Source organism: Silurus aristotelis (genome assembly GCF_946808225.1).
Source record: "Silurus aristotelis genome assembly, chromosome: 10".
NCBI classification, from domain to species: domain Eukaryota; kingdom Metazoa; phylum Chordata; class Actinopteri; order Siluriformes; family Siluridae; genus Silurus; species Silurus aristotelis.
In genome coordinates this window covers 9,527,449-9,554,722 of record NC_139583.1, presented here as the reverse complement: position 1 = coordinate 9,554,722, position 27,274 = coordinate 9,527,449, and the positions used below count along the sequence as shown (strand labels likewise).

The window sequence follows — 27,274 nt, the reverse complement described above, 5'->3', positions numbered from 1 at the left end:
GCATCTTCTTTTCAGGTCAGTAAGCAAGCTGTAGTGCGTGTGAATGCTGACAGCTTAATGAGTACCTCTGTTTTCTCCTTTTTTTTCTTTCTATCTCAGGGGTCTGCTTCTCCAGGAGAACAACAAGTTCTCAGAGGCACTCCACTACTATAAGCTGGCTATCGGGAGTAGGCCAACTCTCGCCTGTAAGTGCTTTTTCATTTTATTGACGATTTAGTTGACTCCTGCAGTCGTGACTATGCCAAGCAACTGCGGATTTCAGAATTGCCTTTATTGCCAAGTATGATGGGTTGCAAGTACAAGGAATTTGTCATGGTATGCTGGTGTTTTCAAAATATAAAAACCATGAAATTAAAATAAAGTCATAAATAATGAGACATTGATTGTACAATTCACGTGTGTTGATATTTAATTACTCAGGCTTTATTGAAAAAAAATGTCTTTCAAGGTTTCTGGTTACCTGAAGTTCTACAGTGTCGATCTTATAGTCGGTTATATAAGTTTGTCTCTTGTCATACAGCTAAAAAAAAAAAGTTAGTCCTGCTTCTAGGATTAAGAATCTCGTATCGGGGGTATTTAGAGGGAGAACGACTTGCTATGGATATTTATAATATTAGTAGTTCAAATTCTAATTTTTTTTTTTTTTTTTTTGGTCAAAGTTTTCAGCAGAAAGATTTGCTACATTACCCACAATGCTGATTGTCCCGCGGATATTGGCGGCAGTGTTGCTCCATTTCTGTGATGCAGAAATAGAAAGTGATGCAGCAGTGCTTTAAGGATTTTAGTACTGTATAGCCACATCACCCACCTCCTCGGCTGTAAACTCTGAAACGGATCATGTTCCACATCTGCAATTTTCACAATAACACTGTCAATATAACATCTTAAACCGCTAGATACTGTACTGTAGGTTCTTAAAGTTTAAAGTTTGCTTTGTGTACTTTTTTAAGCATTGGGTTTGTATTTCTATTACCTTGAGCGTTGCTTTGTAAGTGAAAATTAAAAGTTGTTCTTTTTTATTTTAGGAGCAACAAAATCTGGCCATGTCCTTTTTGTTTTGATGTTTTTTTTCCCTGTCAAACTTTATAGTAACTGTGCTTACAACATCTTTCTTTGACGTTAGCATGTCACACCACCACAGAGAAACAAATACAAAAAAGATTCAATCAGAGTATATATACCATGGTTCAGGCAGACTTTGCTTTCGGTTATAAGAGTGCTTTGTTACATTTCATTCTGTACTGCAGCACAAATAGTAAGGAATGTCCCGTTGAACAAGAAAGGCATTATACCTGATTTATTATTTTTTTATTAAAAGGCATGCCGAGTCCGCCATCTCATTTCTATTCATTGAGTGGGAGTTAGGGAGGAAGGTAAGAAAGAGTCAGGATTGATCAGCCCCCTCGAGGCACGAAGACAATGACTAATTTATCTGATCCACTGCTGAAAATGGCTATTTAGCAAAGCAAATAAAAAATACGCTACATCAGAGCTAGTCCATCATGGCCCACGGATCTTAGGCTGCCGAAGAAATCGATACTTCCCCTCATTCTCGCTTTAGACTGCATCCCCCGGAGTGTTGAATATGTATTGGCACCCCGCAGCCCAGTCTGCCAATTCATCTGCCACAATCAGCGGGAGACCTTCCCCGAGTCCCAAAGAACCTAATTACCCAAAGCCCTGCATGGTAATAAACTTTCACACTTCACTCTTTTTCTCTTCCCTTTTGTCACACACTCTCTCTCTCTCTCTCTCTCTTTCTCTCTCTCTCTTTCTCTCCGCTCTCTCAGCTGCCTACTTGAACACTGGTATCATCCTGATGAACCAGGGTCGCTTCGATGAGGCCAAACGAACGTTCCTCACCTGTGCTGACATCCCAGATGAAAATCTGAAAGATCCTCATGCACATAAGAGCTCCGTCACCAGCTGCCTCTATAATCTAGGCAAGCTGCTGCATGAACAAGGCCACCAGGAGGTGAGTTGTAGTCCAAATGTCATCTCGGTACTTTAGCGAGCCATGCGACAGTCGCATCAGACACATGCATAGAGCTTGTAGAGGCTTGATGTGTTGATGGGAATGTATTTTCATTCATTCCACAGGAAGCCCTGTCTGTGTATAAAGAAGCAATCCAGAAAATGCCCAAGCAGTTTGCTCCTCAAAGCCTCTACAACATGATGGGTGAGTTGATGTACTTCTGCTGTAGAAGTATAGATAAAGTATAGAAAAATAAACAATATCACCATGCAGCTTCATGGAAATACAGATGTAGGTCGGATTGGATCCCTAATAAGCAAAGCAAGTAGGTGATGATATTGAGGAAAAACTCCTTGAAATGAAGAAAAAGCCCTAAACGAAACCAGACTTATAAGGTCTTATTATAGAATAAGAACAGGGCACACGATCACCATTCATCCGATGAGTCGACCTTAATCTCAAATAGGATTAGAGATCCATTTAGATTTGCTGTTAAATGTGTAACATTTAGTACATCATACAGCTAAATCTACAACTGACAGTAAAATCTATGGTGGTTATATCAATTTAGACCCTGGGATATTTGATTTAATGCAGCATTAGGACATAACAAGCAAGCAGGGTCTAGGATACATGTAGGAGGAAATAAAATAAATGACATTTGGACTTAAAAATATAAAGCAAGCTGTAAAACCTGCTGTACCCCATGTGGGTTGTCATATTGATTTTTATTTATTTTTTTGCACTTCTGGAATTTTTTTCCAAACCATGAAATAACCATAATATTAATCTTCCCTAGTCTTACTTTCAGTCATGCTCATTTCTTTTCCTTCCATCATTTCGGGTTCCACTTTTCCTACTTTCCTCACCCGTACACCAAAAAGAACCAGAAACCTCTTAATAGCATATGTGACTTGACAGGCGAGTTAAGATTATGACCTCATTATAATGTTTTTATAAAGGATTTTAAATTCTCCATCATACATTTGAGTGTTTAGATGCCTTATGAGTGTCAGAAAGCTGGAAATGGATATCCCTTTTCTTTACAAGAATGTTGATATCAGCTCGGTTTAGAATTTTAGTTTTCAGTCTGTCAGCTGCACAAAGGATCGAGCTTGCGCCACATAACCGTGTGCCTTTCAGCACTGTAGAATTTGTGTCGGTTTTAATTTAATCTAAGTTTAACTCACCATAAGACCAAGGCAGGACTCCAGGTTTGGACGGATACATAGGGAACTGCAAACACTGTAAAACTCTACCACCAACTTCTAAATGTCTTAATATAGCTACCAAACAATCCTGTACTCAGTTCTCTCTTACACCCTGCACTGTGTAATATACAGTAGGTTTACTGGCGGCGCTATTTTGTGTTTCGTGTATTTATCCTACACTGTCTTGTGTTGTCTTTGCACCAGGTTGCACACGATGCACTTTATGTGGCGAGGACACTTTCTAGTCCTTAGCCCTGTGTGTTTCTGTTATGTAGCTTTACGTTGTTTATGTAGCACCAGGGTTCTGGAGGAACGCTGCCTCATTTCACTGTGTACTGCGTCAGCTATATATGGTTGAAATGACAATAAAAGCTGCTTGACTTGACAAAGTTTTTTATATGCATAAAAACTCCAATTCCATTGTTCAGTAAGAGATCAACTTTATATCCTGGGGTTTTGTTCATAGGATTAATTAGGACCTAAATACCTTCATGTGCACACTTTCTTCTTCCCGGCACATTCACCAATGTTCCCAGTTTATAATAAAATAAAAATTTTTGTAACAATAAGTGAAGGGACCATTAAGTAATATTACAAAAGTGTTGCTGTTCAGTGTAATTAGGTTTTCTTTAGGCATTATCTGATAATGGGATTGTATGTGGAACTGATGCAGATGCATTCTTTCACCGCTAAATACTGCGCAGCAAACTACAGTGATTACAGCAAGTGCAAGAGGGTTAAAGCGGAATCGTTCCAGCCATCCCTGGAATCTCCAGGCGCTTATCTTTGCAATAATGCCCGAGTTATTTTAACTCCGAACATACCACTTGAATTACATGTGCTGTAATTACTACAAAATAGGACATGGGTGTGGATTAATTTTGTAATCCAGGATACAAGTTCAAGCGAAACTCCATCTTTGTCGTGTCTGAGTCGCCCTATCTTTTTACATTAATTATATTAAAAACTTTGCTTGACACTTTTGAAAATGTGTCAAGGATTCTGTTGTAATCCAGACAGTATGAGGAGGGGATATTATTCCAGGTGCTGGGCTGCTTTAAGCCTGGTGTCAGATGATGTCTGAAGGATCAGATTCTGTGTGTCTAGCTTGAAAAGCCTTTAAGCCTAGTTTCCAAAGAGCATGGTTAGCGGCAAGCCGGTCTGCCTCTGTTCCAGAGCAGCACGCTGATGTCAGCCGTACAGGAAATCAGCCATTACTGTGACCCCTGTCTTTTTTAATTCCTCTCTCAAATTGTTTTATCAGGTTGCTGGTGGTGTTGCGATAGCGGTTGTCGTTTGAAATTGAAAGTGAACCGACAGAGCAACATTATGTCCATAGCTTACAGATATACATGTACATCAAAAAAAGTTCTGCTTTTACTATCCAGTTGGCCGTAAAGGTGCCGGATCAGGTTTCACAGTCAGTCTGATTTGTCTTGGGTCACTTTCAGATGACTGACTGTTATAGGATCTGGTAGTAAAAACAAAAGGAAAGGGGGGATGTGTGCTTCTATAACCTTTGACCTATCAACCTGCACTCTGTCTCCAACCATTACAGGTGAGGCCTACATAAGGATGAACAAGTTAGCAGACGCTGAGTACTGGTACAGGGAGTCTCTCCGGGCCAAACCGGACCATATACCGGCGCACCTTACCTATGGGAAGCTTCTCTCCATGACGGTAAGAGCCATCACTAGGACATGTACTTCAGAATCAAATAAAATTGCTGAGCTTGCAACGATTTTTCTTAGAAATCCAAATGGTAAAGCTTCCAGTGAAAGACTCTGTGTCTTTCATTGTGAGACTCTTTCCTGCTCTTGTCTCCTCTCATTTCCAGCTTAACTTTACAGAACCACACGTCTCACGCTTCATCCTGGTGACCCCTTTCATAAAGAAAAGAAATAGTGCTCTTTTTTAGTTACCCCAAAACTCAGGACAAGCACGCTGAGCTTTTCTGAATGGGTGTTTGTTCCGAACTGGGCAGCGATATCCAGTGTGCAATATGAGCACATCAGATTTCATAAATCATCATCATAAATCATCATCAAGTTGTCAGGTTTGGTTAAAAACAAAAGTGATGTACCTTAAAGTTGAAAGAATGCCAGTACATGTCATTGCTCATTTATAGCAGTCCAGACTTTATTTCTTTTTTTTTTTAAAGCCAAACATTTGTTTTAACTTTCTTTATAAGGTTACGAGAGGGAAACAGTAGTGCTCTTTATCTGTCACGACAGAGCCTCAGTGTTTTAGTGATATTGGCCTTACTTGTTGTTGCTGGATGATTTTTAGTCTCGAAGTTCCACAAGCCCCTTGGCAATTAATGTTTTTTCGATCTCCGGTGCATCCAGTGTATGACGGTGTGTGAACCGACACACTTTCTCAGCGATGCTCTATGGGCAATAAAGAAACAAGAGCAGTCCATTAGAGAGCACTTTCTGCACCAGACCGAGTTCGAACCCGGTGGAGTGAGAGGAAACTTGTCTTAGCTTCAAAGCAATCTATTGATTTTGAGGCAAGGGCTGTAGCTTGAACCGACCTCATTTATTTGCTGATAGCTGGATATGGGGAAAGTGAGCGATGGGGGGGCACACAGTCCTCGAACGACCAGACACTGTTGAGTAACCTTGAATTAGACTGAAAATAAAACTTTGGAGACTGAACAAATGTGTTTAAGGCGTCTGTTCAAGCGTGTATTAGTCAGGCTTCAGCATTGTGGTTTCTTCGCATGATATTTTTTGTTTTAGTAGATCCACTTTTATCTTTGATTCAGTCTGCATAATGAGACAGATGTGTCTTTTAAATGACGACTCATATGTCAAAAAACGGAAACACTGTTACTGAATGCAGTCCTATTTTTATATAATGGTGGAAATGAATGCTGTGAAGTACAATGGGAATTGGATGTCAGACTGACCTTTAGTTTTAATATAATTTTGTTTTATTTTGGCAGGCTTGTAGATTCATACTCGAAAAAGACTTGAGACTGTAATTGGTGCCAAAGGAGCTTCAATAAAGTATGGAGCAAAGGCTGTGAATTCTTATGTACATGTGAATTTTTTTTTCTTTTTCTTTTTTTTTTTTTCTTTTTTTTTTTTTTTTATAAGATTTTAAAACACACTTTTTTTTCACGTTGTCATTATGGGGTATTGTTTGTAGAATTTTGAGGAAAATAATGAATTGAATCTATTTTGGATTAAGGCTATAACATAACAAAATGTGGAAAAAAGTGAAACGCTGTAAATACAAACCTCCGTACCGAGAGTTTGTCCTGTCAGTGTATCATGTCTAAGGTTCATCTGCAATCAGGGGGTGATGGTATACAGGCAGTCCGTGAAGGGGCGACACATGGTGATTGGAAGCAAATCAATGCTTTTCCCTGCTGAGCCGACCCTCGTGACCTTTCCTTAGTGACCCGAAGCCCAGGGTGTCAGGGGGCTCCTCAAGCGCGTTATCGAATTCTGTCATTTCCGCAGCTAATCACACTCAGACTCTTTTCATAAACACCCCAGAACAGCGGCCCGTCTGTTGTCTCTCTGATGTCACACTCAGATTAGGGGGTCAGCGGAAACAGGGTGGAGTGTGTGTGCGCGAGAAGGTGGTTGTGGGCAGGATATTAGTTAAGAGAAGATAACCTGAATATGAGCACATAATGTAAAAAAAAAAAGCATTGAAATTAGTAACATGAGACCTTATTTATTTATTTTTTTATGTAGCAGCTTTTTCATAAAAAAAAGGTGTAAAATTCTCACAAATTGGAATTACAGCCTTAATATATGTTCCTTTGATTAAATACACACTTAACTGATTAATACATCTTATACATCTTATTCATCTTAGTCATATTGTGTGGAAACAGTCACTTATGTCTAACAATACACAATGTGACTTAGTGATAATTGAACACACAGCTGGTGTTAAGGTTTAACTCCTGTATGTGTATATAGTCTAAGTACAAATACGTCACTTTTACACCATTCCATCTGCTCTGCAGCTGAACCCTTCCTCTGTTTATCAACCCAAGTGTGAAAGTGTGTTATGATAATTCAGCCGATACCATAACCAGCATGTCTCTCACACGTAAAGATGTGTTAAGGGTCGACATATTTCAAATAAAATATTTCATCACATTTACACTTCTGTTTATAGCACACCCTCAGCTCTCTGCTTAAAGAACTAGTAAACTCAAGTGAAGCCTGGACTCATCGTAATTCGTAGTTCAATTGTCAGTGAATTTAAAGCTGTACTTTTCTTTGAATCCTTTTCTTGTGTGTGTGTGTGTGTGTCTTTGATTTAGGGTCAGAAAGCCGAAGCAGAGAAGTACTTTGTGAAGGCCATTCAACTTGATCCCACTAAAGGAAATTGCTACATGCATTACGGTAAGCACTTTCATCTTATTTATTTGTATTTTTTTTTTAAGTTTAAATGTATTCTGTACTCATATATATCTTTTTTTTTTTTTTTTTTTTTTTTTTTTTTTAAGTATGTACGTATTAACATGGCACTTACATTTGTTTTTTTTTCCAATTAAATTGCTTTTAGAAGCTTTAAAAAGCTAGAAAAAAAAACCTTGAACATTTTTGTGGAAATGTATGAGAATTAAAGGACAGCAAACTTATCACATTACCCTGTCATTTATTTTCTTATACAAAGCAACTTCAGGTTTTTTTCCCCTTTTTATAAAACCATTATTTGCTAACATTTTTTTTTTACATTAATTAAAGAACAGTCATACTTTTTCTTTCTTTATAGTTATATATATTTATATATTATAAAAAAAGGTCACATACATTTTAAATGCTGTAAACCATCATCCATCATAAATCTCTCACTTAAAAGAATTAGAAACAAAACTTGCCATGAGAAGACTTTTCAAATCAACAACCATGCAGTTACACTAAGAAAGTGTTAGCATTAGAGCCTCTTTCCAAGATGGCTAAATCCCAGAAACGTATCATTGTAGAAAATTTTACAAACAGCACTTAGACACAACACAACATTGTAAACACTGCAGCTATAAATGCTGACAGAGCTTTTTTTGACCAATCAGAATCGGGCATTTCATAATACTATGGTACAAATGTGATTATAATGATGCCACGTGAGGCCAACTAGTTCAGGAAGTAGCTTATGTTTGTTTATCTAAATCTGATCAATAAAATGCTTAAGAATTTAGCATTTTTGAAAACTGTGGTAGCATCTAATCTAGGCTAAATCTGTGCTTTCTTTTCACTCCATTCAATGAAAGGCTTGTTGATGTGAGTCCATGTTTGAATACTGTGAATAGAGTTGTCTTTCCGCCAAAAGCTAAACTAATGATCTGTTTTATCTCTATGGGGAATTGACATGTGTTAATGTGTGTACATGATTCAAATTAATGATGTCCAATAGCTATCAGAAATGATGGGGGAGTCCTCTGTGACTGGATAAAAATGCAGGAATACAATTGATATCAATTGCTTTTATAAAAAAAAAAATTTTTTAGGCAAAAAAGAACATGGAAGAATGTATTGAAATCAGTCAGAATTTTACCGGAGGTTATCACTGGTTGGCTCTTGGCATGTTTTTCTTGCCAGCACATGTGCATCATTTTCCACAGATTCCTTTCAAATCACACTTTTCGCATAGCCAACTGGGCTCCAGACAGAGAATTTTCTCTGTATACTGTAGCTGAGACCTCTATCAAAGTAGTGTTGACTAGCCCTACTGACTGGTCTTGCTGCCAGTGGATTTACATAGTGCTGTTTTGTATGTCTGATCAGGGATCACACAAAGCTGTTTGGCCAGTAAATGAAGGCTCACACGTTCCTTCGCATTGTTCTCCAAACTGCTTCCAGCACATTAGAGAATATGACTCCTAATGTTTCTTACTTCGGTGATGCTGAGTATGGATTTCTAGAATGGATTTTAAATCAGCCTGAACAATTTCCTTATGGGGATTTGACTGGAAGGCATTTCCTCCAGCATCGTGAAAGCTGACAAGATTGAAGGCAAGCCATATTTGTCCACTCAGCCCACAGATGTAGCCCAAATCAGTGATGGTGGTGGAGCACCGACATTCGCTGGAGAGCACTTGTAGTGGTTCAGGTTTCCTTCACAACTATTTGGGAAAGTATGCATGGTTTGGCAAGCCATAGTGGGAGTCTGATGCTCTGGAGATTCTAGAACGAACCTGGTACCCAGCTGCCTTAAATTGTCAGGACCCACATCTCTTTAGATGTAAAGAGTTAACGACATAGTCCTACCTTTGTTCGTCCATTTGTAAAGTCTGAATCAGAGCGTAAGTGATACTTTGGTTGAAGGGAAAACCGCTGGCAGTGGGATGTGTACGGCTGAAAACCTTCTCTTTCATTCATCAGACTGAAATGCGAAGACTGGAAATGTTAAATGAAGCTTTGCTACTTTACTAGCACTTTCTACTTTAATAAAAATAGATTAAATTAATAATTAGTTAAAAAAATGTTGTGTATGACATCCAGTGTTTTTGTTGTTTTATTATCCATATAATAGAACGCATTGCTAGTTTAATTAGAGAATAGAAAACCGTTTCGGTCTTTACTTAAGTGCGAGTCAGGAGTGTAACCGCACATTTGCTGAGGGGTATGCAAGATCATGTTTGGTGCCCCGTTCCCCCTCCTGAAAAAGAGGGATGAATACAGGAAGAGATATACTACAAACAATGGCGTCCTGTGCACTGCATATACTGTATACCCAATGTTGCCCAACTGAAACCCACAGAGAGAAAATACAACAGGTTCAGAGTCAGTAAAACTAAATGTATTTATCAACATGTAAAAGCACATATATATTCATGCATGCCCATTAAAATTTAAGTCAGATTTACTATTCTTTGTTAACCTCTGTAACTGGGAGGGGCTGAAACAGACCCTTTTCTCCAAACCAAAAGACATTTGATAATTCGCTCTTTGAAATGTAACACAATGCGGCTTTAATTTACTCAAATTTTCTGCCTCAGGTCAGTTTTTGCTGGAGGAGTCCCGGCTCCTGGAAGCTGCAGAGATGGCGCAGAAGGCTGCTCAGCTTGACAGTGAGGAGTTTGACGTGGTTTTCAGTGCAGCACATATGCTCAGGTAAGACTGCAAGCTGAGATTTGTTTTCGGCTTTTCTATGAATTGATGCGATTCTCAGAAAAGCTTCCTGAGTAAATTCGGTGAATGGTAAATCAAATCATTCTCACGCACCAGAGACATTCATTATTAACCCTGCTGCTGTGAGAGGGAATCTCATCACCACCAGAACAAATGCACTGTAAGCAAACAAAAGGATTGTAGTATTTAGAGACACACAACTAATAAAGATGGTCATAATTTGGAAGCTTACAAGCTAAATTTGTTCAAAAAAAATCTTTGGGATTAGATCATTCTGTTAATTTTTCAATATATAATGAAAATAATCACAGAGACTAGACCAGGGGGTTCCAGTCTTTTTCACAAAGGGCCAGTGGGGGTGCAGGTTTTTATTCAAATGAAACAACAGCAACACCAGATAGTCCATTGAAATTAAGATCTAAACAGATGGTATCATGGTTAAAATGAAAACTTGCATCCACACCAGCTCTTTGTGGAAAAGATTGGACACCCCTGGACAGGACAATGAAATAAGAGAGCAGGAAAAGAAAATCTGTGTTGTCTAATCTAGAAAAGTGTCTCCACACTCTGTTTTTGTGGGGGTTTATTTAATGAGCAGCATAAAAATTTCCAGCTGAATGCATGATCAAAAACGATTATCCCACATACATAAGCTCACAGGAGCCCATGACAGGTTAGCGTCACACTGATAGACAGAAAACAGAGTAATAACATCCCTCCCACCAAGAGAGCACAGCCTGTTTGGCTTTTTTGATTCAAGGCTCAGGATTCTAACTTGCAAGTGTCCGTATATTTTAAGGCTTCAATTCCTGCCTGAAGGCTTCCAAGACAAGCAAAACCATTTAATGTTTTGTATTTCTCATGTGGTAACAGGATTTTTGTTGCACTTAATAGCAAGTATTGCAGTGTTTTAAAATACTAAAGGGCTGAAGTTGTTGTCAAGTCTTCAGGCAACGCTGTACATGGGTTTGGCTGTTAATCGCAGTCTTGAGCCTTGCCTCCTACTGTCCTACTGCCATGTGGCCATGCTCATTCAGAGCACATATTCTTTAAGATGTTTGTTTTGGAAGGACACATGGAAGGATCTCAGCTTGGGGGGGTGAAAGGCAAGAGGGTGGAGAGATATTGAAGGAGGCTTCAAATGTTTAGCTCTTTCTTAATGCTCTCTGGGACTCTTTCTCCTCAGTCATCTTCAAACAAACACTGGATATTCGAAACCCTGGCCATGTTTGAATTCTGGCATGCTAAGCCAAATACACTGGACTCCTGGATCACAAAGAGAATATATTCAGACTTCTAAAAACTTGTTTTTAAGTCTATTGAGTTAGCATGCTTGATTTTTATTTGGATCAACATTCTGCCATGCATTAAGAGCTGGGTCAACAGTTTTTTTTTTTTAGGGCCAATCCAGTGCATCACAGTGCTCCAGTCATGTGACACATCGGCACACCCATTCTTGTTGTTTGTTTTAACCAAAAGTGCCATCTCGTAAACAGAATCTAGGATTTTGTGGCAAGAAAATGACCAAACAAAAGTACTGTACGAGTTCATGGAGGTTTATTATATTCAAGGAAATCCACTTACACTTCAATTTTCTGCTGCTCTGCCTTTAATAGTATTTTTTTCTCATTTTGTAGCTGTGGTCTTTAAAGCAAACCCACTCCCATCTGACAGACATTTACTCATTTTAATACCACTTTGATGGGAGGCCACTTTCCCACTGGTGGCACAATGGTATGGCAAGAGACCAAGGCCATATTTTACTGTGACTGTGAAAAGGGAGAAGAACGAAGGCATACACTCATCATGTAGGCAGTGATGATAAAGCATGAAATAGAAATCTTGTGGATTACACATGGACATGGTTAAATACTAAACCCACATAAAACATCCCAGTATATTTGAAGTTTTAATATTTGTCTGACTTTTATAATTGCTTTGGTTTCAATTAGCCTATTCTCTTATATGAATGGTTTAGACCAATTCAATTTCATTTCTATTTTGTGGATAGCTGTGGTGGGTAAAGGATTGTAGTAGTTAGAGACACAACTATAGCGATGGTCATAATTTAGACGTTTACAGGCCGAATCTCGAAAAAATATTTTGGATTAGATCATTCTGTTAATTCTTCCGAATATAAATGTGTCAATACTCACAGAGACTAGACCGTGGGTGTCCAATCTTTTCTTGGGGGTGCAGGTTTTTATTACAATGAAACAAAAGCCACACCTGATAGTCCATTTAAAAAATGAAGATCTAAACAGATGGTATCTGGTGTGGCTTGGTTGAAAGATTAGACACCCCTGGACAATGACAATGAAATAAGAGAGAAGAAAAAGAAAATCTGTGTTGTCTAATCTAGAAAAGTGTCTCCACACTGTGTTTTTGTAGGGGTTTTTTTTTTATGCGCAGCATAAAAATTGGCAGCTGAATGCATTATGAAAGAGAGTAGCCCATCCAAAAATTATTCAAATAGATTTATTCCACATTCTGTTTCATAGCAATTGCTTACAAATGACAGTTTGCTTATAAATGTCTAAAATTATCACACAAAACATGATGACCTTTTTTTTTTATTATTATTCTTTGTGTCCCTAGTTTACCCCCTGGACTTTATTTTTCTTTGAGTTTTTAGAAATGTTGCTGAAGTTCAAGTCTGAGGACACTCCAGCCTATTTTAACAACAGAGGATTATTTAAAAAATAAACAGCTACAATATTGTGGCCCATATTTGCAGTCTTTCACCAAACACAGACAGAATGATGGATAACTTGGTCCAAACTTGTGTATAGAGGTGATGTGTGACATCCAAGCCAATAAAGTTTTGCATTTCAGCTATTTTTTTTTTCCTTCAATTTTACATTTGAAACCTTAGAGCAAATATAGAGTATGTTTTTCCCAACACACCAGTTCCACACAAGGCATCTGTGCTTTTATCTTAAACAGGTCGTACAAGACAGAGTGGTGTTTGGCTTTGCGTTTTGAAGACAAAGGTTTAAAAGGGCTTGGAAACCTGATTGCAAGTTTTGGCCAAGCTGCCTTTTTCCCATTGAAACAAATCAGTCAACCTTCTCTTTCATTATTAGAATGAGCAAGACCGGCTGTCCTACTGTAGTCTCGAAACGACAATAAGATGCTTGCTACCAGATAGTACAAGCAGCTGTATGCTGTAAAACTGTTGTGGAAAATTAATAAATACAAAAAAAAAAGGTTTCTGGGGAAAACGGGGGCTTCTAGAAAGATCCAAAGGTAGTTTTTATAAGTGATGAGCATATGGAAAAGACTCTTGCCTTGTGCTTTTACTGTCGCTTCTATAGTCTTCTGGGATGGATTGAGATGTATTTGTTTTTCTAGAACGGTTTTAATCTACTTTTCTTACTTTGTATTGTATTTGCATTTAAATTTCTTTATCAAACCAGTGTGGAACATTCACTACATCATGAAGACAATAGAATATGGGAGACGTCCTGTACTATGAGGTGATCTAAAAGCCAGTGCCAAGATTTAATAAATCTGCCCCATGTTGATTCTGTGTTTTTGCTCTTACAGACAAGCAAGCCTCAATGACGCAGCCGAGAAGTACTACAAACAAGCAGCAAGCCTGAGACCTGATGTGAGTAGCAAACCTTTGGACTTTACTGTTCCTTGCAGTGCAGTTGTATATGTGGCTGCTTTTAGATTGATATATCCTGACTGGAAAAGTGCAAAATTAGTTTGATGAATGAGCTCATGTTACTGTCATATCTTAAGCTATTTAAATATGTGAAACATTTAAGAATAATATTTTGCAATAACACTATGAATTAAATATAAATAACTGTTTCCAAATAACTGCTTTAATGGCTGCCTGTATGCACATGCATTAGTTATGAATTAAGTAAGGAATAAAATATGACCAGGTGTTTTATAATACAAACATACAGAGTAGGACATGCAGTGAAATGCTTTGTACGACTGTCCAACAATAAGTTTTTCCTATAACTAAGAAATGATATTAAAAGAACAAATCGCTATACCTTTAGTTTATGTTATTAATGATATTGCGGCTATAAACAGACTTTCCCTCTTATTAAGTGCTTCTTATGTAATAAGTACAGTGGAACCCGCTTATCTCGCCCTCGGTTAACTCGACAACCCTATTAAGTCGACGTTTTTGAAGTGGAACCGCCAAATTCTCGCTTTTTCGAAGCATTTTTTTATCGGTTATGTCGACTTTTTTTATGTCGCCGAACCCTGATATCTCGAGCACAAGGGGGGAAAAATTTGCCATTTAACGTCGGTTATCTCGGTGCAGCCGCAGAAGAACTCGCAGAAGTGGCGAAAAAATCAAACCTTACAGCTGCTACAGGTGTTGTATTGTATACTGGTGAATCTCTGCTGTTAGTTACTGCACATATGCCTTTTGTTGTTAAATGTTATGCGATGAACGGGAGGCGAAAGCGCGCTTGGCGACGCGGAACGTGGGATGAGCAAAAGCATAGAATGAACACCGGCAGGATCGGGGGGGAATCCGCGGTGCGCTTTGGGAAGAAAAGAGCAGCCGTTAAGAGAGTGCCGGTGGGAAGACACGTACCGGGATACGCATGCGCGATAACAACGACCGCCGTGAACCAACATATACCAACAATAACGGACGGTGAGAGTGTGGAAGTGTAAATAGGAGCTGGTGATGATGATAAACGAGCACCATATGTGCGCGATTGAAGCCGGGAGCTTCAGAAAAAGCGGCCGAGAAAACACCTGACACGCTGAAGGGGGCTGAAGGGGGCGTGGCAGGTGGATTCCTGACAGATAAACATGTACTGTATGTATTTTTATAGCATGACTTCATCAAACAAATCGCGGCAACGCTGTTGTGTAAAAAAAAAAAACCCTTCAAAAACACGTGCATGTACATTCTCATTTATTAACGCACATCATGTACATAAAGAAATTTCAAGCACGTAATATACTGCCGCCATATTGATTTTCGGTTATCTCGATGCTTTTTGGCGACCCCCTAGGACATCGACATAACCGGGTTCCACTGTACACAGTTTGTCATGTCACTGCGAAAATGTACTGACTTTTACGAAATGCTGACACTGGAGACTACTTTAATAAATGTAACCGGTATGAAAGGGCACTACTTTTTTTTTTTGTTAGTTTGCTCTTTTGTGTTTGTTTGTTTGTTTTTTCTGTTCTTTAGCTGTTTCTGTAAAAACAATAGTGTCAATATTGTGCACTAATACAGTATAAATTTGAGGTACATGTTGGCATTGCTGATAAACATTCTGACCGATGAAATTCAGGAACAGCATTGTGGTGTAATGTGCTCATGTATATAGGAGGTTTGCAGCAGTAGAGCATTTTTCTCCCAGCTTTTACACGCTATGTAAACAGTTTTGGTTTGAGATGAAGCGTTCGATCGAAAACACTACGAACTCACAGCCCTGGGTTACCTGCTCATCTCTGCTCCAGCTGATTTTGTGTCTTCAACAGCTGGTTCTGTTAAGGTCATCTGACCCTCCCCACATCTGGAGCTGTTGTCTTCTCTGCATGCTTTAGCAGGGAGAATGGCAGACTGGAGCTGGGTGGACAGAGGGGATGAGGTGGGGGAGGGGAGGGGAGGGGGCGCACGGGTGAACGCACAGGGTTGTTTGAACCTTTGATGGAGCGGTGCCGAAAGCACATCCATCAGGTTTTTCATTCTGAAGTACCAGCATGTCGCTGTGAGCGTGGCCATCGCTCTTTTCTGACAGTATCTCCTCTTCAGTGGAATAGGCCTAAATTGAAAGTTACTTCATTGTGTTAGTCACCCCTTCCCCCACAAAGATCCGTATCTATGTGAAGGTCCATACCCATGTTAAGGCTGTTTTAAGGGCTGCTTTAGATAACAGCACATTAGTTAATACAAACAGTATCTCCAAAGATACACCACCACTGTAAATATTCAATTTAAATCCGATGAGACATTTTGCTTCCTTTCATAGGTAGATACAGTACATGAAGCCTGATTGCAAATAAAATGGTCGACAAAGTGTAAAAATACATTCGCTCTGTGAATACTCTAACATGTGTTGACTGTGAATAGTTAATGCCAAAGCTTTACTTATAGTTGGTCCCATTTTGTGGTTTGACCTCATATTGTAAGGTCACATACCTGTGTAATTTATTACTTAATGCGCCACCAAAATGACCACCTTCTTTTATATTGCAAGTCTGAGGCCTGGCAAGTTGCCGAAAATTGTCTGCTAAACTAACCTCTGAGGTAAAAGTCTCCCGAGTGTTGCAGAAATATACTGCCGTCTTTCCTCAGAGACACCAAGTGAAGCATGAAATGGTTCCAGAAATGAGTATAAGATTAAACCACAATCACTCACTCGCAATTAAATGCATTAGCATATTGGACCCAGCATGAGCTGGGAACTTCGCTCATGCCAGGCTTGCCTTTATTTTGGCTTCAGCCACTGTAGAAAATGTGTTTTATTATGAACGTATGGGGACCTGAAAATCCTTCGGCAGTACACAGAGATTATGTCAAGAAACATTTGATCTATTTACCTACTTCCATCTTTCTCTCTTGGAAGAATCTCGGCATTCGACATATTGTTCCCATTGAAATCTGAAGAAAACGGCTGCACATAATTCATCTGACCTTGACACGAGATGATGAGCATCCAAAAGGATGATAGAATGTGAAATAACAGCGTATCAAGCTGATTGTTTTGCACTTTAAGACATCAGATTACCTGAAACTAGTAAATGCATTATAAAGTTTGCCCTTAGATGTCCTTTCTAAACAAGTAGAACCCGTTAATTGTGGATTTTGTCTAATATCTCTTTTTTTCTTGTTATTTTCACTCAGTACCCTGCAGCCTTGATGAACCTTGGTGCTATCCTTCATCTGAATGGCAAACTTCAGGAAGCTGAAGCCAATTACCTGCGAGCCCTGCAGCTCAAACCTGACGATACCATTACACAGTCCAACCTGCGCAAGCTGTGGAACATCATGGAGAAACAAGGCCTGAGGACAATGGCTTCTTGACTCAAAAACATTATGTGGAGCTCAGTTTGAAAGATACCCTCTCATGCGAAGCAATCCATAGATCTTGCACAGTTCGGCAAGAGTTGTCTGTAGAGAGACTAGGGTGTTTCCCTCGTAGGTTTGGTCTGTTGGAGAACTTGCTTGAGGACTTTTATACATGCAAGAACTTCTCTGGGGAGTGCAGGACTCGGCGTTCTCAACACGAGCACTTAGGTTGAAGCAGGCTGTTAGTACTTGAAGTTTCTCAAAACTTTGCTATTACTTAGATAAATGATGCCTAACTCAATATGTAGGGCTGCGTTTGGCATTTGCAAAATTAGAAACGAATGATTTTTTTTTATATATCATTGGTCTTAATTTCTTTGGGTTCCTTGAGTTTTATGATTAGATGATCTAATCTTTAAGGATACTGATTGCAGGAATTATTTAGAAAACAGAAATTCTGGCCACCTCTAATGGTGCACCATTTATTTTCATTTTTTTGTAAACCAGTGTTGAACCATTGGTAATTCCTGTCCCCTAGCTAATTCTCCCTAGTGAATGCAATGGCTCACACATGCTTCCTCCAGGACATTTTCACATTGCTGCTCTTGCGTCGTCACATGGCAGCTGAACATTGCATGAAGGAAAGTGTTAACTGGTCTCATTTGTACAGACAGTTGACTAGCGATTCATCAAACAAACAAAAACAGGCAAATAATGGTTATTCTCCTATTGCAGAAAAGAGGTATGATAATTCTTTAATGGATTCCCGGTCACTTGTGCATGTCAGGATCCAAATTCATTTCCTAACCCAACCGTGAACAATTTACAGTTTAGCTATTCATAAGCCTTTATTAAATTATACAATTTGTTTAACAAATTATTTAATTTGTTTGTCATATTGAGAACAGTTTTGATGCACATCCATCTAATGTCATATTTGACACAATGTTTGGACATTTTTGTAAATGCAAACATTTATCAAATGATTGAGGGATAATGACAACATGATAAATTGCCATATTGAACACAATTTGAAAAGTTCATATCCTGGAATAAGTCTCTCTTTTTGGGGGGAATTCGAGGAATATCATGGATGGTGGTGATCATCTTTAAATATAAATTTGAAGTGTTTAAAAAAACAAACAAAAAAAAAACAATAATATAGCACCCTTAAAGTTAATAAGCTACTTGTAGCTTGAAGGATTTTTTTTTTCTTTTTTTTTTTTTTTTTTTTTAGAAACAAGCAAAATGTACTGTAGCACAAAAGGCTTCTTTGCTTTTTGTTAATTTTTTCTAATTAAAAAAATATTTCTGTAATTGACACAGAGCTAAACGACTTTTGGTTCACTCGACTCTGTGTCTTTAGCTAACAGGGTTGTATCAGTTGTAAACTTTGTACAGAACTGTATAGATGAATGGTGCAGTAATTTGGGTGTAGTCTGAACAGGAGATACACACAAAATGCTACACGTTGGCCTTATAGAGATTTGTTCAAATCTTATTTTTTACTATTTCAACCCAAAGCTTTATCTACTATGTGTGTGCTGAAGCCTACAGTCTGCCTTTTGCTGCCATATGAGTAACACAACCTGGAAGTCTGATTCCTCTGTAATTTAAAGGCATTTATTTGGATTGTGTTGTATTGTTTATTTATTTGGAACAATTTCCAGCCTGTCAATTTTTTTTTATTTAACCCATCTAGAAACATGAACATACACTGCCTCATTTCTCAGTTTTTTTGGTACAGGCCACAACAAACAATTTATTTTTTATTTTTGAATAATTTCCTTTGGGCATAAGTGTACATTATTTAATGCCAATCCATAAATAACAATAAAGTGTGTTAACTGTATAGCTAATTCATATCTACCGAGCCTATAGAAGGTAACATTCGTGGTGAATAAGGGCCAAGCAGTGTACACTAAATATTCCAGTAATGCAGCTCAGCCATCGCACTACTTTGGCTGCAATGTTCTTTTTCTTTTTATTTATAGGGTACCATTTGTTTTTGTTATTTTACTATATCAAATACACTATATGGTGAAAGTATTGGGGCACCTGACCTTTTCAGCTATACAGTATGTTGTTCTTCCCCAAAATGTCAGCTCAAATTTGGGGGCACACTATTGTATAGGATGCCCTTGTTTGCAGTAACATTATATTTTCCCTGAAGAGTGGTGGTTTTTATAACAGCAAATGTGACGTTCATAAAGCACATATGAATCTTATGGTCAGATGTTCATAAACGTTTGTCTATATACTGTGTAACTTCGGTTTGTTTTTCGTAAGATATTTGAAATTGTGTTTTACACCTGATAAGATAGAAACAATTGTTTTTTTGCTAAACTGCCAAATTTCTTGTCTAAATCACCATAACAGTTTACGAATCAATTCATTTGTACCCAGTGTGATAAATGAGGCCCAATGTGAAATACTGGAATAATGTCTTGAATTTCGATGTAAATGTTTCAAGGTTGCAGATTAAAGCTGATTAGGTGTGAGACTCTGAGCATCACCCACAGCCCATGATTTACCAAGCTGGCACCAGGCTTCATGGTCCTCTAGCAGGATGATTACACGAATATCCCCTGATTTAAAGACTTTTCTTTGACCTCTGCTATGCCAGAATAAAACCTTTAGCTAAAAGCTCTGCCAGTTGAAAAAGGATTTGTTGATCTAACCGTGCTGAACAGGAATCTCTTGAGCTACTACACAAGCATGTCCTTCTGAATGCCTTTCATTTCATTTCACAGCAAAACTGTAGCCGAAGAATGGAATTGTGTCACATGCAAAGCTTTGAGAGTCTCCTAACCAAATATAAACCACATTGCACTCATCTAACAATGCACAGCCATAGGTTTGTAAGGAATTGTAAGGAATTTCTGTCACCTTGGTGGTGGGTTTTTTTCTTTTTTGTTAGTTTTTTTGTTTTGTTTAGTTTTTTGGTGTGTGTCTGTTGTTTTGTATTACTTATACTGAATTCTAGTGTATAAAGTAACTTAATATATGCCATTGTATAAAATTTTTTTTATTTTTTTTTTTTTTTTGGGGGGGGGGAATCACTAAATCCTAACATCTACTTCTATCATTTTATTTTTGTCTTTAATTCAGGTGTTAATATTTGTTCATATTGTGCGCGAATATATAACTTGTAATTAACGTTCATGTACTGCAGTCAACATTACCACTAGCTGTCATGTTTCTCTTGTTTGGTTCAAATCATGAAGAATATTCACCTCTTTTTTCCCACTATATTTCAAAGGCATATTATGGGATGTTTAGCAGAGTTTCATTCTTAATTTATTTCCATTGTGGTGTCTTGTAAAAAAAATAATAATAATAATAATAATAATAAAAAAAAACAAAGCAGCTGGCACTGTGTTGTATAACCATGTAACATGTTCATTCATCTATTCCTTCCTTCAGAGACACTTTGGAAAGCAAACTGTTGATTATGGTGAAAATAGCCAAGCTGTTAACTGGCCTACTTTGAAATCTTCTTGTTTATTCAGATGGGCATTTATCAGAAATCTGGATAAGGATATTTTACAATCAAGCTTCCTGGATTATAATAAATGTAAAATTCAAGCATTGTGCCACTATCATTGTTCCTTTGCTTCTCTTTGTAGCTGATTTGACCATGTCTAATTTTTCTCCTTGGATCTTGGGGCATGATAAATATAAATGGCAAAAAATAATAATACTGTGCAGATCAAACCCTGCAGTGCTTAGCTATACTGCAAACACTGCATCTTTCCCCTTTGTCAGTTTCTCCTCGCTTCTCTCTCCTGTACAAAATTGAAAACCATTATATACGAGTCGTGCGTTTGTTTGTCTTTCCTCAGGGATTTCAGTCAGTGGGGTCAGTGCAGAAGAGTGCTTATGGAGCACTGAGAGTTTACTAAATTTCAGAAGTTTTTTTTTTCCTTTTTAAACTGTGTTGTATTTGTATAAATTATCAATTTGTAGCTTTCCTTGCTTCCTTTTTTTGTAATATATAAAATAAAGTATGTGCCAGATATGACTTTTGTTCATGTCACAAGCTGGATTCTTGTTTTTGTTTTTGTTTTTTGTCTTTTTATCTATATATATTGTTTCTGGGGTCCCCTGGTGGTCTAGTGGTTAAGATGCAGCGCTCTCACTGTTGCGACCCGGGTTCGATCCCCGGTCAGGGAACCATCCCCAGCCACTCTCAGTGCCGGTCCCAAGCCCGGATAAATTGGGGAGGGTTGCGTTAGGAAGGGCATCCAGCGTAAAACATATGCCAAAATCAAACGTGCGGAGGATCCGCTGTGGCGACCCCTAACGGGAGAAGCCCGAAAGAAAGTTATCTATATATATTGTTTCTCCACAAGTTTCTAAGGCAAGGATACTCAATAGTAGTCAATTTGTGAAGATCCACTTACATAAAATTGCTTTCTTATAAATTTGGTTCAGGAAAAGGAAAAAGGATGAGGAAAATGATGAGACATCTGTTTCAATTTTAATGCTAGGAGTAGAAACATAACTCTTTGCGTAATTCTTTTGTGTTGACTTTTTTAACCAAGATACGTCATCAAACCAGAGACGGTGAAATGAAATGAAATTGAATTTAATGGAAAAAAAAAAGTGAGGGCATCATTTCTGAAAGAATATCCATGACCTTGTAGCTACTTGAACAATCCACAACAGAGAATCTGCTGAAGAAGCTGCATTGATTAATGCTTAGACAACTACAGTCACTGAGTTGAAGACATTCGTTGTTTTGTTTTATTTATTTTTTTTATCAGTTCTGCTAAAGTATTTTTTTTTAGGTACTTTGATATGGCCATTTAAATAATTAACTCAGTTTCTATGATGGCAATTTGCATATACACCAGAATGTTATGAAGAGTGATCAGATGAATTGCAGTGAATTGCAAAGTCTCACTTTACCATGAAAATGAACCTAATCCTCACAACGTTTATACTGCATTTGAGCCCTGCCACAAAAGGACCAGCTAACATCATGTCAGTGATTCTCTCTTTAACAAAGGTGAGAGTGTTGACGAGAAAAAAATTGGAGATCACTCTGTCATGCCGATTGAGTTAGAAAAAACAGCCTGGAAGCTTTAAAAATTAGGGTGGTGGTTGAAATCATTGTTCTTCCTTCGTTAACCATTGTTCCCTACAGAGAAACATGTGTAGTCATCATTGCTTTGCACAAAATGGGATTCACAGACAAGGATATTGTTGCTGGTAAGATTGCGCCTAGATCAATCATTTATCGGATTATCAAGAACTTCAAGGAAAGAGGTTCAATTGTTGTGAAGGCTTCAGGGGACCCAAAGAAAGTCTGGCAAGTGCCAGGACTGTCTCTTAAAGTTGATTCAGCTGTAGCATTCAGTGCAGAGCTCAGGAATGGCAGCAGGCATGTGTGAGTGCATCTGCACACACAGTAAGGTGAAGTCTTTTGGAGGTTGCCTGGTGAAAAGAAGGTTAGCAATGAAGCCACTTCTCTTTAAGAAAAACATTAGGGACATACTGATATTCTGCAAAAGGAACAGGGATTGGACTGCTGAGGACTGAGGTAAAGTCATTTTCTCTAATGAATGCCCTGCCCATTGTTTGGGGTATCCAGGGAGAAAAAGCTTGTCCACTGAAGAAAAGTTGAGTGCTACCATCAGTTTTGTGTCATGCCAACAATAAACCATCCTGAGACCATTCATATGTGAGGGTTGCTTCTTAGCCAAGGACGTGGGCTTATTCACAATTGTGCTTAAGAACACAGCCATGAATAAAGAATGGTACAAAACATCCTTCGAGATCAACTTCTCCAAACCACCCAGGAACATTTTGGTGACAAAACAATGCCTTTTCCAGCATGATGGAGCAGCTTGCAATAAGGCAAATTAGTTATAAAGTGGCTCAGGGAACAAAACATTGAAATTTGGGTCAATGGCCAGAAAACTCCCCAGTCCTTATTTTCATTGAAAACTCGTCGTCAATCCTTAAGAGGCAGGTGGACAAAAAAAAAACCGCAAATTCTGACAAACTTCACACATTAATTATGCAAGAATGGGCTGCCATAAACCAGGTTGTGGCGCAGAATTTGACTGACAGCATGCCAGCGCGAATTGCAGAGGTTTTTAAAAATAAGGGTCAGCACTGTAAATATTGACTCTTTACATGAACTTAATGTAATTGTCAATAAAAGAGTTTTGACACTTAGGAAATGCTCGTAAATTTACCACAGTGTAACATAGTAACTTTGTGAAAATGTACATTTGTGTCTTTCTCAAAACCTTTGGCCACGGCGTTGATGAGAGTCCTCTAGGTATTGAGCCATGCTCTATGTTGCATTTGTGCTGCCTGATATCCAGCAGCAGCATAGTAAAAAAAAAATTTAATGCATAGAGTTGGGGATATGCCTTCTCCGTCCACTTTAATAAGAACACCTGTTTGTTTATTTACCTACAGATTAGTTGTCTTATTGGGAGGCAGCAGGACACTGCATAACATCAGAGAAAACGTCGGAAATTGGGGAAAAATAGGGTCTTGGTGACTGTGGTATGATTGTTGGTGCCAAATGGGCTGCTTTAAGTATTTTCAGAAACTGCTGATCTGGGATTTTCTAGATTTTGAATCAAAACATAAAAAACTGAATCCGTGACAGTTGTGGACCGAAATGGCTTGCTGGTAAGAGAGGTCAAAAGGTAATGGCAAGATTGGTTTGAGCTGCCAGGCAGGATATACTGTAGTAGCTTATATAATCAGGTTTTACAACTGCAGAATAACACATCAGGTTCCACACCTGCCAGCCAAGAACAGGAATCTGAGGCACATGGACACAGACTCACTAAAACTGGACCAAACTTTTTCAGTCTTCAAGCGTAAAAAGTTAGTATGAGTCTGCGTCACATTTTTGGCTGATAAGAGTGGAACATGATGCGATTTTCTTTTGACTATGCAACTCAAGTTTTGCTCGTTATGGTTGTATTTGGATTACTATAGAATTCCTGTAAGCCTACCAGTCTGGTCATTCTCCTCTCCTGATTTCTCTTATCTACAAGACATTTCGGACTGCAGCACCTTTGCACTCTGAATGGGTTTTTTGCTCACTTTTGTATATAAATTCTTTAGTTCTTCAGTCTTTTTGAGTGAAAATCACAGAGCGGCAGCCGTTTCAGACATACTCAAACTAGCTCATCTAACACCAACATCAATTGCACAGTTAAAGTCACCAAAGTCACATTTTGTTCACACTCATTCAGATGTTTGAAATGAGCATTAACTGAAGTATTTATCCTGTATCTGCAAATTCTTTTGGATTGTTCTGCTGCCACATGATTGGCTGATCAGATAATAGCATAAATGAGCAAGTGCGCAAATATTTGAATTAACATGGACAGCTGACAGCACAATTTGACTTGAATATATATTTTGTAGCTATCAATAACTTTGCCTGCAAGGTTACTATAGAAACTGGATTGGCACAAGACTCATATGCAGTATCTTTGCTTTAAGAATTCACAAGGACTTCACAAAATATCATAAGTGATTCCTTTGTTCTACTTTCCTCCCCTCAGGACTGTATCTTTCCACACGTTAACAGTAGCAGTCTTCATTACAAGTAAAATTCTTTTTTGCAAATGAAATTGGCAAAAAAACCCAAAGTGCTGCCATTGGGAAAATAGGCTACATCATGTAAATATTCCCAGATGTACGGGTGACATTTAACATATAAATCTGGACATGTGGCTCATACAGGCACACACACTATCCTGATGACAAGCAGAAGCTCTAATCTTTAAGATGTTCCTCCTCTGTTCATTTTTATAATTTATAACATGCTGTGGGTATATATTCCTTTCAAAATGAATGTAAGGTGGTTTTTTATGCTCTCTGGTTTGGAGCTGCTTGAATGAATAATGTAATCATTCATTGTTAGTTATTTATAGTGTAGGTTCAGTGACTCTCTCTCCCTCTGTCTGTCTGTCTCTTTCTCTCACACACACACACACACACACACACACACACACACACACACACACACACACACACACACACACACACACACACATCTGTACAGTGCATTTGGAAAGTATTCAGACCCCCTATTCCGACTTTTTTTTATATTGTTGTGTTGCAGATACTACAAGCATTCAATTTGATTTTTTTCCCCATTAATCTACACGTAGTACCCAATAATGACAAACGAAATAAAGAAAAGCAGAAATCTAATATTTTTCCAGATTGAAAAACTAAAATATCACATCAACACAAGTATTCAGACCATTTTCTCATTACTTAGTTGAAGCATCTTTGACACCAATTACAGCCCTTAGTCTTTTTGGGTACGATGCAAGGTTTGCACACCTGGGATTTTCTGCCATTCTTAATTGGAAATCTCCTCAAGCTGGGTCAGGTTGGATTGTAACCATTGCTCGGTAACAATTTTCAGGTGTCTCCAGAGATGTTCATTAAGGTTAAAGGCAAGGCTCTGGCTGGGCCACTGTAGGTCATTCACAGAGTTGTCCCTAAGCCACTCCTGTGTTGTCTTACCTGTGTGTTTAGGGGCCCAGGCTGAGGTCCTGATCTCTATGGAACAGGTTTTTATTGAGGATATATTTGTACTTTGCTCCATTCAGCTTTCCCTCATTCTTTTTTATTTACATTTCACAAAAAAAAATAATAATAATAATAATTAATTCAATTAATTTCTTTAATTGATTAATTAATTATTTTCACATAAGCCATTAAATGGATTTACACATCAATGTAAAATGGTAGAAAAGTATTGTGATGATTGTACCCATAGCTAAAGTGCAGATAGGGTGGGCTTGGACAGACACACATACTCTTTTCGAACTTATTTATTAATTAATCACCGTTATGTGGCAGTCCATTTGTTTCTGAGTTACACAAGTTCCAATCATTGTTTTTAAGTTTTGTTCTTTTTCACAGTACAGAAACTTTCACAACGAGTGGTCTGATTTTCTGCTCCTCTATCAATAAATGCACATTTTAATCTGAGTATTAGCCATTAGGTCATGGACTTTCTGTGTCCAGCACTCAAAGGAAATCAGGCACATCTGTCTTCCATTTCCATGACCTACTTCATTCCAATATTGAATTTTTGCATTCAGAGGACTCTGCATTGAGGCAGAGGAGCTTACAGTTTCCTTGTGAGCCTCTTTTTCTTATTACATTGTAAGGGCAAATCTGCCTGCTGTTATCAAGTGAATATTGCTAGGCATGCGAAAAAGACCTATCTTTGAGTCTTTGATCTGGTCAGCGAGGTCCAACAGCTTTAGACGGTCATGCAGGGGCTTTTGAGGAGAATTGGCTGCGTGTCTGGTGGAAGCTCTATCCTTTGGATCCAACTGCTGTTGTTATTGCACAATAGAAGTGGTATTAGAAGAGGGATTGGGCTGTAAATGCTCGACTCAACAGTGCAGCTTTTGATTCTTCATATTATCATTGCATAAATTGAAATTGTTTTATTTTTAACTGAAGCCAGTAGATGTGAATCAGTTGAATAGACTCTGCCTGGCCAGATGTAAGTCTGGAGAGTCGTAGAGTTTACGCAGCAGGAGAAGAGTCCTGCTGGTGACACTCTCACTTAATATACATATATTTTTCACATAATTCTTATTATTTACATATACTTGAGTTACATAAATAAATAAGATGATCAAATTGAGGCCACTATGTCGTTACACAAAAACATTATAATAATTATGGATTGGACACTACATAGTAACATGAAAGAATGAGATAATTAAGTCAAGGTTGTTACTGTAGTAACATGAGGTAATGAGATAATTAATTCAATGTTGTCACATAGTAACATGAAGGAATGAGATAACTGAGTCAAGTCAAGTCAAGTCAAGTTTATTTCTATAGCGCTTTTCACAACAAACATTGTCTCAAAGCAGCTTTACAGAAATCAACAGTCAAGGTGAATGGTGTGCATTTATCCCTGATGAGCAAGCTATATATAAGATTA

General features: G+C 38.2%; 1 protein-coding gene across 2 annotated transcripts in view; it reads left to right on the top strand.

Annotated features, from left to right (window-relative positions):
- tmtc2b (transmembrane O-mannosyltransferase targeting cadherins 2b) overlaps positions 1-21,350 on the top strand; it is a 113,294-nt gene extending 91,944 nt beyond the window's left edge. For both annotated transcript variants that reach the window (XM_083551905.1, XM_083551906.1), the window contains exons 5-12: positions 100-185; positions 1,791-1,975; positions 2,101-2,179; positions 4,745-4,866; positions 7,481-7,562; positions 10,160-10,274; positions 13,842-13,905; positions 17,140-21,350. In XM_083551905.1, the coding sequence (XP_083408031.1) occupies positions 100-185; positions 1,791-1,975; positions 2,101-2,179; positions 4,745-4,866; positions 7,481-7,562; positions 10,160-10,274; positions 13,842-13,905; positions 17,140-17,319 (913 nt within the window). In that variant the 3' untranslated portion in view covers positions 17,320-21,350. The remainder of the gene's footprint in view (positions 1-99; positions 186-1,790; positions 1,976-2,100; positions 2,180-4,744; positions 4,867-7,480; positions 7,563-10,159; positions 10,275-13,841; positions 13,906-17,139) is intronic.
- The last annotated feature ends 5,924 nt before the right edge of the window (positions 21,351-27,274 follow it).